Genomic DNA, 16,306 nt, shown 5'->3' with positions numbered 1-16,306 from the left:
CATGAAGCTGTTAACACTCCCCATCAATTTCTACAAATAAACTGATAATTCCACACTACTGCAAATATAAGAACATGACAGTGATTGAATTCTGAATGTTTCCCAGTGAATCAAGTATGGTGTTTAAATGCATCTTAAGTTCATTGTCACGATTGGAGCACATCAATTTGTGATGGTTTTTTAGTGGCCCAAACACATGGAAGTCACAGGGCGACATATCCAGACTGGAGAGGAGATATTCAAGCTGCTCTCACTCTAACTTGGCCATTACACTTTGTGTGACCTTGGAGATGTAGGGACACATTGTCGTGAAGCAGAATCACTCCCTCCATGATTAGCCCAGGCCATCTGCTCTTGATGGAATTGTGTAGGCTACAGAGTATCTCATACTACACATCACTGTAAATGGTTTTTCTAAGCTTGTGGAATTCTATCAGTATCAGCATCTAAAGAAGAGTGTGAGCATCATGTTGCCTGCTGACAGGAAAGCTTTGAATTTTTTAAGGGGGAGGGGGGGTGATGGTGCATGCTTCCACTGCATGCCACCCTGCTTTGTCTCTGGCTTCAAGTGATGTCTCACTTCATTATCCCAAGTGGTCTATGCAAATTTCGACTGGTTTGTTTGTTAAGATGTTTCACACCTTTTCATCTGACCACTCCTTATACACTCCCGGAAATTGAAATAAGAACATCGTGAATTCATTGTCCCAGGAAGGGGAAACTTTATTGACACATTCCTGGGGTCAGATACATCACATGATCACACTGACAGAACCACAGGCACATAGACACAGGCAACAGAGCATGCACAATGTCGGCACTAGTACAGAGTATATCCACGTTTCGCAGCAATGCAGGCTGCTATTCTCCGATGGAGACGATCGTAGAGATGCTGGATGTAGTCCTGTGGAACGGCTTGCCATGCAATTTCCACTTGGCGCCTCAGTTGGACCAGCGTTCGTGCTGGATGTGCAGACCACGTGAGACGACGCTTCATCCAGTCCCAAACATGCTCAATGGGGGACAGATCCGGAGATCTTGCTGGCCAGGGTAGTTGACTTACACCTTCTAGAGCACGTTGGGTGGCACGAGATACATGCGGACGTGCATTGTCCTGTTGGAACAGCAAGTTCCCTTGCCGGTCTAGGAATGGTAGAACGATGGGTTCGATGACGGTTTGGATGTACCGTGCACTATTCAGTGTCCCCTCGACGATCACCAGAGGTGTACGGCCAGTGTAGGAGATCGCTCCCCACACCATGATGCCGGGTGTTGGCCCTGTGTGCCTCGGTCATATGCAGTCCTGATTGTGGCGCCAAACACGCATACGACCATCATTGGCACCAAGGCAGAAGCGACTCTCATCGCTGAAGACGACACGTCTCCATTCGTCCCTCCATTCACGCCTGTCACGACACCACTGGAGGCGGGCTGCACGATGTTGGGGCATGAGCGGAAGACGGCCTAACGGTGTGCGGGACCATAGCCCAGCTTCATGGAGACGGTTGCGAATGGTGCTCGCCAATACCCCAGGAGCAACAGTGTCCCTAATTTGCTGGGAAGTGGCGGTGCAGTCCCCTACGGCACTGCGTAGGATCCTACGGTCTTGGCGTGCATCCGTGCGTCGCTGTGGTCCGGTCCCAGGTCGACGGGCACGTGCACCTTCCGCCGACCACTGGCGACAACATCGATGTACTGTGGAGACCTCACGCCCCACATGTTGAGCAATTCGGCGGTACGTCCACCCGGCCTCCCGCATGCCCACTATACGCCCTCGCTCAAAGTCCATCAACTGCACATACGGTTCACGTCCACGCTGTCGCGGCATGCTACCAGTGTTAAAGACTGCGATGGAGCTCCGTATGCCATGGCAAACTGGCTGACACTGACAGCGGCGGTGCACAAATGCTGCGCAGCTAGCGCCATTCGACGGCCAACACCGCGGTTCCTGGTGTGTCCGCTGTGCCGTGCGTGTGATCATTGCTTGTACAGCCCTCTCGCAGTGTCCGGAGCAAGTATGGTGGGTCTGACACACTGGTGTCAATGTGTTCTTTTTTCCATTTCCAGGAGTGTACTTACTAATATATGGCAATTTTAGATTATATGAGCATTTCTTTCCACCATAGTATGACAGACACACCTGTATTGAGGGCTATGGAACTCCTAAATTACAAACAGTCCATGCAGACAGGCCTGGTTATTCCCCTGTAATTACTTATAAGTGACAAGAGGAAAGTTACCACTATATCAATTGGTTGCCTAAATCATTAGTTATGTGTCCTCAAGAGTCTTTTGCGACAGCATACATGAATAAAATGTTCTCGGATTTCAAGCTGCATCAATTCAAATAAAATCCTCAAGCTTTCGATGACCATCTCCGCCATCATTGTCAGGAGTTCACTGACTACCAGGCCTGCTTCGGTTTCTTGCTTATATGGGCATGATGGCATAATCAGCAGCCAATCAGATCGACCCAATGTGGCGCATGCCTCAACTTTCTGGCAGGTAGAAAGACTGAGGCCTGTGCGGTCTCAATAATCCACTGAAGATCATGTGGCAAGACTTTCTGAAGTTTGAGAAAATCAGGCTTTAACTTGCTCTTTGGCAACTCCTTCCAAAAGGGAGGCATGGCATAACTCTGATCAACAGCATCCTGCATTATCTTGCTCCTCAGAACCTTTCACTTACAGAGGCTTAAAGTTACTTCTCTCCAACATAAAATCATAAAAGTAGAAATTTTGATAGGAAGAGGTGCAAGTATGTGAGTTTTTATACCCTGAATCCCACTTATTCCTAAGTTTATCATTTCACTTTAAATGAGTACAGTTACTGGTGATCTTATGTTATGCCGTGACCATAAACAAGACCAGAAAGTGTGTGTTGCAGGCATGACGTTAGTGTCAGTCACTTTTCACATGGCTGGTTCTGCATGGCTCTCTGCCATGTTAATGAACCAAACAAGCTCTTCTTTCATGTCCTCAGCCATACTGCTGCATACTTTGTGTACAAAGAAGAAAGTCTTGAACACAGCTATAAATACACAACCATTACCAGGTTTCTCAGCTAGTGTCATGATACTAATTTTGCGGGCTCGTCTGTTGCTTGTACTTTTGCTGCAGCTAATACGCCTAGTTCCTTGTTTTCTGTACCATTATTCTTCCCAACTATCTTTGCTCCCATTCTCTTCTCCTCATAAATATGCATAAAACCTTGATTACTATCAATAACTACTTTTACAGAAAATTTAAGTACTCTTCTATTGTCTTCTTTATAAACCCTTTCTCACATACAGCAAAATCTCTTTCTGCCTTGTGTTTTGCTAACTAGTCTGAGCCCATAATAATTACTATCTGTAATTTTGGAATCAGTGCAGAAATTCTTCAAATTTTATATTTAACAGTACTTAAGACTTCATCGGTTTGACATGCTTTCTGACAGGACCTTATTGTAAAGCACCAACTGGAAGGTATAGCTATCTCCTAGTTTAGTTCTTCATATTGCCCCTTTGAAATCGCATACAACTTGCTTCCAGAACAGACAATAGTGTTTCCTCTGCACACTTTCACCTTGACAGTAACAATGATCATCTCTCATTCACTCGCTTTTTCTTCCTCCATATATCAGTTCTTGATGCTCTTCATAAGTGCTTAAGTGTACGCAAATAGTAAACGCTTCTGTGTTGTTATAATAGTGTCAGAGGCAGCTATTGGCCCTCAGCAGTATGTCTCATCACAAGATTCATTTGGAACGAATGAGTGTTTCCTATGATGTAATTGTATGCCTTGTCATTGTGGCTTAAAATCCACTGCTTTTCTTACTCAGTGTTTGGAGGCTGTTTCTTTGGTGTCTTTTTCATATTAATTATGATAATGCTGATCTCCACTGTAACGTCCTGTATCACCCCTGATGCTGTGTCCTCATCCATCTGTTTCCAGTTGGCCCCAATAATAATATCCTGTCACTTCTTTCATCAGTGTTCTCCTTAGATTCTGGTGTGATACCATCATAATGTCTATGAACAAGAACCTTGATGATGCCATTTTGGGAGATATGTGTCGCCATCTCCAACTGCTTACATGGCATGAAGTTGGTGACTGTGGTTTATGCCAGAGTTCAGACAATGTCTCAAGACATCCCTCTGGCAAAATGAACAAGGATTTTTCTTTGCAGTAGGTTCAAAGGTTACATAATGTAAGTGGTCCATGTGATGAATTTTGCATAATGCTTTAGTTCACTTTTCAGAAATGACTTAATGTTCCTGCAGGTTGGTTGATATTGCCGATCAGTTGCTTTTACATGGTTTGGTTTTCTATTTTTACAATGACATGGTCAACATCGCTTAAGAAGAATCTGCAGTTGTTCAATTTGCATGAGATACTGTTGTATTTCTGAGGTAATCCACATAGTTAGGTATTTACTTCCTGTGGAACTGAGAAGTCATGGGAAAATAGTATGGGTAGTGATGGCACTACTTGATTGTAATTTATAACACAATTGAAATACGTTGTTAATAACAATGAATATTTGTGACACACCAAAGAAGGACAACAGTGGATAAGTATATTAATTCAGTGAATAACTGTGGTCAGGAACAAGTTAGGCGTCAGTAAGTTACTGCACATTAAAGGCAACCATTTAAGTCTCTGCAGAATTGAAGCAAATAATTTAGCTTATACATAACTAGTGATAGTGCAGCTCACAAACTCAGTACAACTCGCTCTAGCATTCCTTGACATTGCTGTATATCTAATTTGTGTTTGAGTGAAGATATCAAAAATAAGAGAATTGGGTATGGATGGCAAAAACTTAAACGAAAAATTTTTATAGTTTCAAAATTATTTACACAACCATGTGTTGAAGAAAAAGAATGGATGTGAAGTGCTTACAACAAGATATTATCTAAAATGATAAGAACCTCATCCTGAATGGTAAAATGAAATATAGAGAGGTCCCCAGTGAACAATGATAAAGTTTAATCTTCATCAAATCAATACTGGCCAAGATATAATAACTTGATTGACCCCATGCACTACTTTGCGCAGAGCAAGTGTGAATTTCTGGTGACTTTGAGCTGTTACATCTCGGGCAGTATTTTGTTGAAAGAAATGAAATCGGCCACCTTGTACAACTTTATACATTCAATAATAACGAAAAGAATTTAAGAGCCATATTCAGACAGAAAATTTTGGCATAATCGCCTGAAAAAGAAGATGTCCAAAAAAATTTTGATGTTTGGCTTCCTATATTGTGGGGACTAGAGGTATAATGAACATCAAACTTGGCAAGTAGTAACCTAACAACTCTAGGCTCCCAAATATAAAGTACCATTTCTATATTAGTGTCCAATACTGAATAAATTAAATGCAGATTTGAAGATTTTGTAAAAAAGTAAAAATGTACGGAATTTTTTGACCTGATTTTGCAAGAAACTGTTGCTTATAAAACTTTACCAACTAGTCTTATGAGTAAGACTACACTTTTAACTGCAAAAAAGTGTATTTGATTATCCAACAGGGGATGACAATGCTAGATAACTTGAATCAAAGTTGGGTGCAAAAATTGTGGCACGAAAAATGTGAAAAATTCAGATTATTGTGTCTTATAGAATTAACACGTCCTAAAAATGAAACTTGACACATAATAGCTCTGTAGCACAAGGATGTGGAAAGCAAAATTTCGTTCATGTACTATTTTCGTATAATCTACGAATTCTTCAGAAAAATGACAATTTTTGTGAAAAGTTGGACATAGAGCATATTTGACACTTATTTTACGAATACAGTTTTCTATTAAAGCTAGAAACCAGTCTCATTTGAAATGTTTTTAAGCCCCTACAGAACACTGGGCTTAATTTCCATCATGGGCTAACAATATTACATAAATTGTGGCAAAGTAACTGGAAAAATCGCGCTGCGAATAAAATTTTAACTTTGGCTTGTTGTATCTTGTTGATTAAAGGCACAATAAAAATGAAGCTTTGAACACAACAAGTTAGCAATGTAAGGTTTTCCAATAAAAACTATCATTCAATTGCTGCTTTCCAAATTTGTACAAAATCAGTTCAAGCTTGATTTTCATAAAGAATTACAAAAATAGATCACATTCAACTTGCTTGCAGAAAATCTGTTTTCCATTCTTGATTTAAAACATATGACAGCTGAAGAGAGCACATTTTCAAGCATTCAGAAAATCACATTTGATTTTCCAACTTGCAAAAACAATACCTGAAAATGATGGACAAATTTGTGAGTATGTACCACACCAACAGGCTACATTGCAGTACCATGTTGTCCGTGTTTTGTTGCACGTGGTTTTAATTTTTAAAGTGACAAGTAATATCACTCTATATTGTGTCGTTCCATGGTGGCATGAACATGACCAGCAACCCCATTATTGTAGGGTTCACACATGCTTGTGGTGGTACCTATCTGCTTACAAAGCCGGTTTCTAAGTACCTTATCTCCAATTCTCTTATCTCATATAGGCGGCAAGCAAAAAGTAATATCAACTGTTATTTTAAACTTTTTTACATTATAGTTAATATTTTTTCTTTATTTTTGAGCCACTTACTGCAGTTCATTTTCTGGAAACTGATCACAGCGTAAGCTGTAAACAGTATCACTGTATACCAATGCAATATAGTGACATATTATTTGTCAATGTACAAATAAAAGTATGTGTAACAAACACGGTCAGCAATTTGTTGAAATTTAATCTGTTGCTGTGGTACATTTCAGGTACTGTTTGTGCTCACTGGAAAATTGAACATGATTTCCTGGATGCTTGTAAACATGTTCTTTCCAACTGAGGTTAGTTTGAAATCAGTTATGAAAAACATATTTTCTAAAACTAGTTAATGTGGTCTGTTTTTGAGGTATTTACAAAAATCAAGTTTGATCTGATTTTGAAGAAATTTAGAAAGCAATATGTGAATGATATTTTATACTGAAAAACCTTATGTTGCTAAGTTATTGTTGTTCAAAGTTTCATGTTTATCATGCCTTTAATGAACTAGAGACAAGAAGCCAAAGTTAAAACAACTTCATTCGCAGTGTAATTTTTCCAGCTAGTTCACTTCAGTTTATGTAGCATTGTTAGCCCATGTTGGGAATGAAAACTACTGTTTGTTGGTGGGGGGCTTAAAACATGCAGTTTCAAATGAGACTGGTTTTGAAGCTTTAACAGAAAATAGTATTTTTAAAAGAATTGTTGAACATACTCAATTTTCACATTTCACAAAAATTGTCATCTTATTGACAAATTTGTAGACTAGTAGAACATAGTAGGTGAATGACATTTTCAATTCTACATCCTTGTGCTACTGAGCTATTGTGTATTAAGTTTAATGTTCAACATGTGTTTACCACCACAATTTTCACTCACAACTTTGATTCAAATTATCTAGCATTGCTAGCCTGCATTGAATAATCAAATACACTTTTTTGTGGTTAAAATCATGATGTTTCTGATGAGAGAAGTTGGGAAAGTTTTATAAAATATATTTTTTTACAAAATAAGGTCAAAAATACATCTTTTATCTTTTACAAAATTGTCAATTTTGTCGTTCATTTATTCAGCACTGAAAAATGGTACATAAATGAAACTTTATATTTTGAGAACCTTGCATTATTACATTACTACACACTCAGTTTCACATTTGTCACGCTTTTAGTCCCTGAGATATAAAAGGAAAACTTTGGAATTTTTTTGGGTGTCCATTTTTTCAGACAATTTTTCCAAGAAATTTCTGTTGAATATGGCTTTTAAAATTCTTTGAATTGTTATTCTTGAGAGAATGCATAAAGTTGTATGAGATGGGCAAATTCCATTTCTTTCAATAAAATATTGCCTCAAATATAACAGCTCAATGTTGCCAGAAATGCACACTCATTCTGCGCTAAGTTGCATATGCAGCCAAACAAGTGACTATATCTTGACCAGTATCACTTTGATGAATTTACTAATGTTCGTTGGACACATGTGCAAATGTTCAAATAAAATTTGAACAAAATCCAGGATGCCTGAGCAGAAAAACTTACAAAATGAGGTGACTTATCATAGAATTACTCATATCCTACCCTTCTTTTGCCTTTTTAAGTGGTGGTTATGCAGGGGATGATGGCTGATTCACCCTTTCACATGCACCTGTTGCTGCTGCAGCAATATCTGTTGTTCCAAACAATCTAACCAGCACCGTGGCAGTATCAGGAATTTTCGATCCATGGTTGTTGGAATCATGCAGTTGGTTAATTGCTCACTACCTTGTCATTAGTTATACATCTGGGTTGTACAGAATGTAATTTACCCACAGTCATAGTTATAATGAGGTACACAAAAGTAGCATCTGAGAAGACAAGTAATGGAAGTCAAATTTTTGTAAGTGAGCATTAAAAACTGGCAGTTAGTTTCTTGTAGATTTGATGTAATAACCAGACATTGTCACCATCTTGGTGAGTTGGTGAGGGAGAGAGGGACAGCAGGGGAGGGAGAGAGAGAGGGAGGGAGGGAGGGAGGGAGGGAGGGAGGGAGGGGGAGGAGAGAGAGAGAGAGAGAGAGAGAGAGAGAGAGAGAGAGAGAGAGAGAGAGAGAGAGAGAGAGAGATTTACAACTTTAATATTAGGAAAAGGAAAGGAAAAACTATTGCCCTTTCAGTATGTAGGATCCATTGCAGCATCTCCTGGAATAATTTGGAAAAAGAAAAACCTAAATTAGGATTCCTGTGTTATGTAAACAAGTCTCATTCTGTTTACATTAACTGCTTGCATAATTCCTAAGGACTTAACAACTCAAACAGAGTTGAAATACTCATAGGTGATCACTAATGTCAAGTGTTCTATCCACTCTCCTCATAACAAATTCCTATCACACAAGTGAGTATTAAGTAATTTTGCAGAGTATGGAAAGAGCTTGCCAAAAGAAAAGCATTCAACTACTGTTGGATAACCTGTGGTTTTTGCAGTGTTTGATGTGGCGAGATCAGGAGAGGTATTGGGAATATTAGTGTAGAGGGAACTAATGATTTAATAAAACGTTCTCAGTTTTGAAGCAATGTTAATTTGAATAAAATCCTCGAGCTTTCGATGACCATCTCTGCCATTAACGTCAGGAGTTCACTGACTGCCGGAGCTGCTTCAGTTTCTCACTTATATAGGCATGATGACATCATCAGCAGCCAATCAGATAGACCCAATGTGGCACGTGTGCGTAAATCACCCCAGGCAGCTAGCAAAGCTATTGCCCGTGGCAGCACCAGTGATGCCAGGTGGCACCAGGGGCAGGCGCCAAGTTTGAAACTGCACCTTAAGCGCCATGCATCTGTCTTTGCTTTCTTTTGATGTCCAACGCCCGCCCTCATGCCCTGCTGAGTCTGTACCCCTGGTCTCTGTTAAAATTGTAGTTGTTTAAACAAATCTCAGCCACTTCCTTTATAACGGAGTCACAATATGTAGGTGCATGAGCCAATACTTTTGTATTTTTGAACTGTATTTTATGTCCACTTTCTAGGCAATGCTCCTCTATGGCCAACTTCTCAAGCTCCCTTTGTTTTATATGGCACTTGTGCTCAGCACAATGCCCTACAACCATGCAAATTGTTTGTCCGATATACATGCTCCCACATTCACAGGGTACACCATACATGCCAGATACTCGAAGAGCAATGTCATCTTTAACAGGGCGCAACATATCTCGTATCTTGGGGGCGGGCCAGAACACTGGTCTTAGCCAATCTTTCTGCAGCAGACGTCCTAACTTGCTGCTAGTTGCTCCACAGTATGACAGGAATGCAGTCCATTTGGCCTCTTCTACTGATTCACCAGGTGTATTTCATTGGCTGCCCTTGAAAGCACTTGTGATGTCTCTTTCACTGAATCCATTTTCCCCGAAAACACATTTTAAGTTCTGCAATTCAGAGTGTAGGTGGTCACTGTCAGAGATAATCTTTGCTCTACGAACCAACATGTTCAGAACCGCTTTCTTGTGTACAGGGTGGTGGAAACTATTGGCGTTCAAGTACCAATCAGTGCGGATTGGTTTCCGGTACACTGAATGACCACTCTAAGCTCCTGCCTTCCGCTCAACCAAAACATCCAAGAATGGTAGCTTGCCGTACTTCTCCATCTCAACAGTAAATTTAATGTTGGGATGGACACCATTCATGTGATCGACGAACTGTTGGAGTGTATCTTCACAATGAGGCCATATCATAGTGAAGGTACACTACAACAGTTAACTGACTGCACTCACTGCCATCACAGCTTTCAGTTGTTATGGTGTATTGAGAAAGACTGGACTGTTTCCTTAGCATTTTTATCCATAAACAAAATGAAATCAAAATGTAATGAGTAGGCATCCAAATCACAAAGCAAACTTAATAAATTTGTTTTTCACGGCACACAATATAAAAACAGACTATTGAATGAAGCAAGGCAAGTTCATCAAGTTTTTAATACACAAAGCAAAATAAGTAAATTTGTATATCCTACCCACTGTTAGCTCATATTCATAAAGGTAAGACTGTGGCGTTTAATTCTGTCACTGACATGAATTTGCAAAAATATGTCTGTCAGTTAGTTAAAAAAACTAACAGTGCCATCCATGTACTAAGCCATGATTATTAAATATCCAAACTACTAAGAAATTTTGATGAAGTAAAGTCTATACATAGTCCCAAGCTACATCATGAAAACCTCATAAAAATTTGTATAATAGTTTTGAAAAATAGAGTGTTCAAACAGACAGACAGACAGACAAAATGGTTTTATAGTTTTATTATTAGTATACAAACTGAATTACCAAAGAAAATGGTATAGGCATGTGGATTCAAATAGAGAGATATGTAAACAGGCAGAATATTGTGCTGCAATTGGCAATGCCTATATAAGACAATAAGTGTCTGCCAAAGTTGTTAATCGGTTACTTCTGCTACAGTGGCAGGTTATCAAGATTTAAGTGAGTCTGAACGTGACGTTACGGTCGGCGCACGAGTGATGCACACAGCATCTCTGAGGTAGCGATGAAGTGGGGATTTTCCCGTACAACCATTTCATGAGTGTACTGTGAACATCAGGAATCCAGTAAAACATCAAATCTCTGGCATCACTGTGGCTGGAAAAAGACCCTGCAAGAACGGGACCAACGAAGACTGAAGAGAATCATTGAATGTGACAAAAGTGCAACCCTTGTGCAAATTGCTGCACATTTCAATGACAGGCCATCAATAAGTGTTAGTGTGTGAATCATTCAATGAAACATCATTGACATGGGCTTTTGGAGCGGCAGACCTACTCGTGTACCTGTGATGACTGCACGACACAAAGCTTTATGCCTTGCCTGGGCCCGTAAGTACAGACATTGGGCAGCTGTTGATGACTGGAAACATGTTGCCTGGTCGGGTGAGTCTCATTTCAAACTGTATTGAGGGACGGATGTGTATGGGTGTAGAGGCAACCTCATGAATCCATGGACCCTGCATGTCAGCAGGGGACTGTTCAAGCTGTAGAGGCTCTGTAATTGTGTGGGGCATGTGCAGTTGGAGTGATATGCAACACTTGATATGTCTAGCTACTACTCTAACAGGTGACACATACGGAAGCATCCTTTCTGATCACCTGCATTCAGCCATGTTCATTGTGCATTCCGACGGACCTGGGCAATTCCAGCAGGACAATATGACACCCTACACATCCAGAATTGCTACAGAGTGGCTTCAGGAATACTCTTCTGAATTTAAACACTTCCACTGGCCACCAAACTCCCCAGGCATGAACATTATTGAGCACATCTGGAATGCCTTGCAACGTGCTGTTCAGAAGAGGTCTCACCCCCTTCTACTCTGATGGATTTATGGACAGCCCTGCAGGATCCATGGTGTCAGTTCCCTCCAGTACTACATCAGACATTATTCGACTCCATGCCACATCATGTTGTGGCACTTCTGCATGATTACGGAGGGCCTACATAACATTAGGCAGGTGTACCAGTTTCTTTGACTCTTCAGTGTAGTTGGTGGTGACTTCAATTTATTACATTAACAGTATATATAGTATTAGTATATATCATATTATTAGTACATATTTGGACAATAACTATGAGTACATGTGTTCTTTCCTCCTCCCACTTTTCCAATGAAGACTAGTTGAGATTTACTATTTGTATAAACTACTTCACACAGAACCAAATTCTCCAAGCACTGTGATGCAAATGGACTCACATACTCACTCTGTTTGTTCTGCAGAACAACCATTAAGTAATGTATTAGTAACCACTCCATAAAGCCACATTATCCAAGCACTTTAGTCCAAATAACACAACATGCTCACTGTGTTTGCTCTAAAGAAAGCTCAAGTTCATCAGCTATGTTACTATGTTCAAGTTCTTGGGTAGAGGGCTATTCAGTGCTCTTCATCTTCACTGTACATTTATTGGTTACCTTTACTGATTCCACCATTTATATTGTGCAATGAGTATTTCAATATTGTTTTCAAATAGTATATTACTTAGAAATTTCTCACTTTTGAAAAAAAAAAAAAACTGAGTGAGGCAATGTATTAAATGTATCATACTTTTAACTGGAGAAACGTAACAATATTATGAAAAGATAGTTGATACTCACCATACAGCGGAGATGCTAAGTTGCAGCTGGCACAACAAAAAGGGTGTCAGAAAGTGAGCTTTCAGCTGCCTACGCCTTCGTCACAAGTAGACAAAACACACATACACACACACAACTCACACACACATGACCACAGTCTCTGGCTACTGAAGCCACTGTTGTGGCTACTGTTGTGCCTATCTGAGACTCAGTGTCTCGACTATACGGTGAGTAGTAACTATGCTTTCCTCCATAATATTGTTACATTCCACCCTGGATTTTTCTTTGTTTTAACTGGAGAAGCCTGATTCAAATAATGTGACCATCTTGGTACTGTAAGATGACATTTCGCTCTTTAATTTCTCTTTATCCCCCAACTTAAACCTACAACTGTCTCACATACACAGCAGAATCCTTCAAAATCAGTTACTCATCCTAAATGCTCAAACAAAGGCAACTTTCAATGTAAATCAAGAAAAAATTGTAGATACAATCACATACACAAATCTATCTTATATACAAGTAATTGCCACTTTTCAACTCACTATGTTATGTTGGGCTGTTTCGGGGCTCATGTAATTCACTGCTCCATGATACTTTGTCCTCCGAATTTTGTCACATGGAAGTACAGTTTTGTAAGATGACACAAAGTCTGTCAGCTTTAATACACCACGGAAGAACACAAAATTTGATGGTTTTAAGTCACCATGAATAACACCTGGAACATCATCAGCACAATAAATGAGGCTGCTTATAGACATAAATCTGAAATTTCATTTAATCTACAATACTCTTTGCACTCACCGCATTTATGCACTTCATTGACTGTTGTTAACATTTCATTCCAAAAATACAAAATATCATGCATGTTTAAATCATCGACACTTTCAATTAGTCGTGCTAAGTCCACATCTCCCATTTCCAGCTGAATGAACAGTGACCGTACAGCCTGGTATTCCTTGCTGAAACAGAGATTACGGTCATTTTTATCTACAACAGTATAAATGAAATGTTTGCACTGAGTCTTGTGGAAGTGAGAATAACCTTAGTCATTAATAAACATCTGTAAGAAACTTACTACTGAAACATGGTAACTGCTCTTGGACATGTCTTCAAGTGCTTCAAGATATCAATTTCATTCTGCTGGTTTAAAGCTATTTCAACATCGTTTGATACCAACACACATTTTAGTGCATACATTTTCCGTTCTTGCATTTCTATAGTCTGTAAAGAGAAGAAACACAATGATCAACAGGTATTGTAGCTGAAATGTGATGTGATTATCTTGTGCATGGCAAGCTGCAAGTGCCCCATTACAACTCTGTAAAGTAATTACAAATTGAAAGTGGAACAATAAAGATGGTATATGAAATGATTGTATGGGGCTCTCATAAACCACAAGTCCAAACACTAATTATGGAGGCTATTTCTTAAGTAGCAATACAATGTAACAACAGAATTTGAGAAATATATTTGTTCTGAATAGAAAATCCTACTTTTCACTTTTTAACTAAAAAAAAAAGGAGAATAATCCCTTACAAAATAAAACCATCCAGTTATTTGATATGGTAGAGATATTCTTCAGTCTCCCTTTACCACAGCTCCTCAATTTCCATTCTCTTGGGGAGTTTTAAGGAAATGAAAAATATAAGTCAGAAATTCTTACAATGACTTTTTCCTCCTATCTTCATCATTTGCCAGGCCTCTGACCTAATGAACTGAAAGGCTGCTAGGTTATCTACTGAGAGCCCGGAACTGAATTTTTGTAGTGCTGCCCACCTGTTTCATATTACAGACCAACATTTGTCATTTCAATAGGGGACAGGCTATTTCCTACATTATCTTGAACTTTTTGCGTGGATTCAGAGTGATATGGAAAAATCATGTTTGTGATGTGATCCAACCAATTTTAGACACTATTTCCACTGAAACACCCCAGTTAACAACCAGTTTTAGACACTATTCTGTTGAAACAGTCCAGTTGACTCCACTGAGCATTCAACATGGCAATTGGCTTTCAGGACTGCTATGTCTAAAAGACATAGCAATACTGGAAAATTGTCATTGGACTGAAGATCAGCAGACATTTCATATTTGGTAATGTCAGCATGGGCAAGAGAAATAACAGCATGGGTAAGGAAGCAAATGTAAATGTTCATAAGTAAGAGCAATCTTGTGGTTAGTTAAAAATCTATCACTTGATTTCTGTTCAGAAGACAACTATGTTCCAATAACACAAGGCATTCAAGAACACAAGCCCTGGTAAGTTGTTTTTGTATGTCCACAGCATACAATATGCATCCAAATCTAAAACAAGGATGAATGACAAGGAGAAATATTTAATTAGCTCTATGGGAGCTCTTTCATCAAATGGGCCACAAGGAAGAAAATATGGAGCAAATAATATGATTTTCAGTGTTGTGTGGATGACAATCATCACTGCCAGCTACCTGTTTGTTAGGTGAACAGGAATACAAATGTACGCAATACTGGTGAACACTGCTGCAACAGTTTTCAGTAAATTTGCCTATAATGTCCATGTCTATTAATTAATTTGAGCCATTCTGGCATACTAATCTATTATTTAAACAATAGAAAATACAGGATGGAATAATGACAATATTATGAAAAGCATGGATTGCTACTCACCACATAGAGGAGACAAGCACAACAAAAAGATTGCTATAGCCTTGATATTTTGGCCAAAGGGCCTTCTCCTAAAGTAGAAAACACAAACAAGAACGACACACACACACACACACACACACACACACACACACACACACACACACACACACCATCACTGTCTCTAGTGTGCGTGCTGGAATTAGGGAAAGAAAATGGGTGAGAGTGGTTCGTAGGTTGAGGCTCAACAGGTTCCTCTAGCACACGAAAGTTTGGAAAATAAACTTGAAAATGCAAAGAAGAGTGGTCAATTTGATGGTCTAGGATTAATTATATTGGGTAGGAATAATGTCAGATGTGAAATACGGCACCCCTGATCAATGTGGTCAGATAGCTGTTATTTATTTTTATCTTCAAAATTTTGCCTCAGTGGTAGCCATCTAAAGCAGTGGTGTACCAACATGAAGGTCAGCTGCTTTCACTGCCACATTGATTGACTCTAACATTTTAACTAACACAGGAAAGAGATACCTTTTTTGGGTGTCACCTTCTCTCTTTTGATTAAAATCAATGAATCAAGATGAACTTATATCCTGTTACTTTGTTATTCTTATGAGTTAGTTCTTCTTGTGGACTATTCACTTAAGGTCTCATAATTGGTTATGTGTAGGCACTCATGTTGACACATTCATCCCAATGCTGATGTTGAAAGATTGGGGTTTATGAACCACATTGGTTAAATGAGAAGCATGGGAAGTACTGACTCATGCTGGTAGAGCTTGTGTACATGGGTAAACCTAATACCCATTTAGTCATATTCTCCCTTCCCATTGACAGAATCCATCTGCTATTGCTAGAGCAAGGGCATTGATGCAGAGCAAGTCAGAACTTGAGCATCCTTCTACAGGTCTCTCATTATTATAGTGCATCTAGCAACCAAATTGCACAAGCTGGAATGCAACCCACTGTGCAAAAACATGAACATTTGCATCACTTCAAGCCATATGCAACATTTCATCTGCAACAATGTGAAGTTCAGCAAGCCACCTTAGGGTTTAACCATTGTCAAGAGTGGCAGCTTGCCAAACA

At 39.3% G+C, this 16,306-nt stretch overlaps 1 protein-coding gene across 1 annotated transcript in view; it reads right to left on the bottom strand.

Moving 5' to 3' along the window:
* Positions 1-16,306, bottom strand: part of LOC126297455 (uncharacterized) — a 176,602-nt gene that overhangs the window by 18,677 nt on the left and 141,619 nt on the right. The window contains exons 7-9 of the mRNA XM_049988315.1: positions 13,671-13,816; positions 13,397-13,554; positions 13,138-13,310 (exon numbers count right to left, since the gene is read on the bottom strand). Of these exons, the coding sequence (XP_049844272.1) occupies positions 13,138-13,310; positions 13,397-13,554; positions 13,671-13,816 (477 nt within the window). The remainder of the gene's footprint in view (positions 1-13,137; positions 13,311-13,396; positions 13,555-13,670; positions 13,817-16,306) is intronic.

Source organism: Schistocerca gregaria, chromosome X (genome assembly GCF_023897955.1).
Source record: "Schistocerca gregaria isolate iqSchGreg1 chromosome X, iqSchGreg1.2, whole genome shotgun sequence".
Classification (NCBI taxonomy): domain Eukaryota; kingdom Metazoa; phylum Arthropoda; class Insecta; order Orthoptera; family Acrididae; genus Schistocerca; species Schistocerca gregaria.
This window is presented reverse-complemented; position numbering and strand designations above follow the sequence as displayed.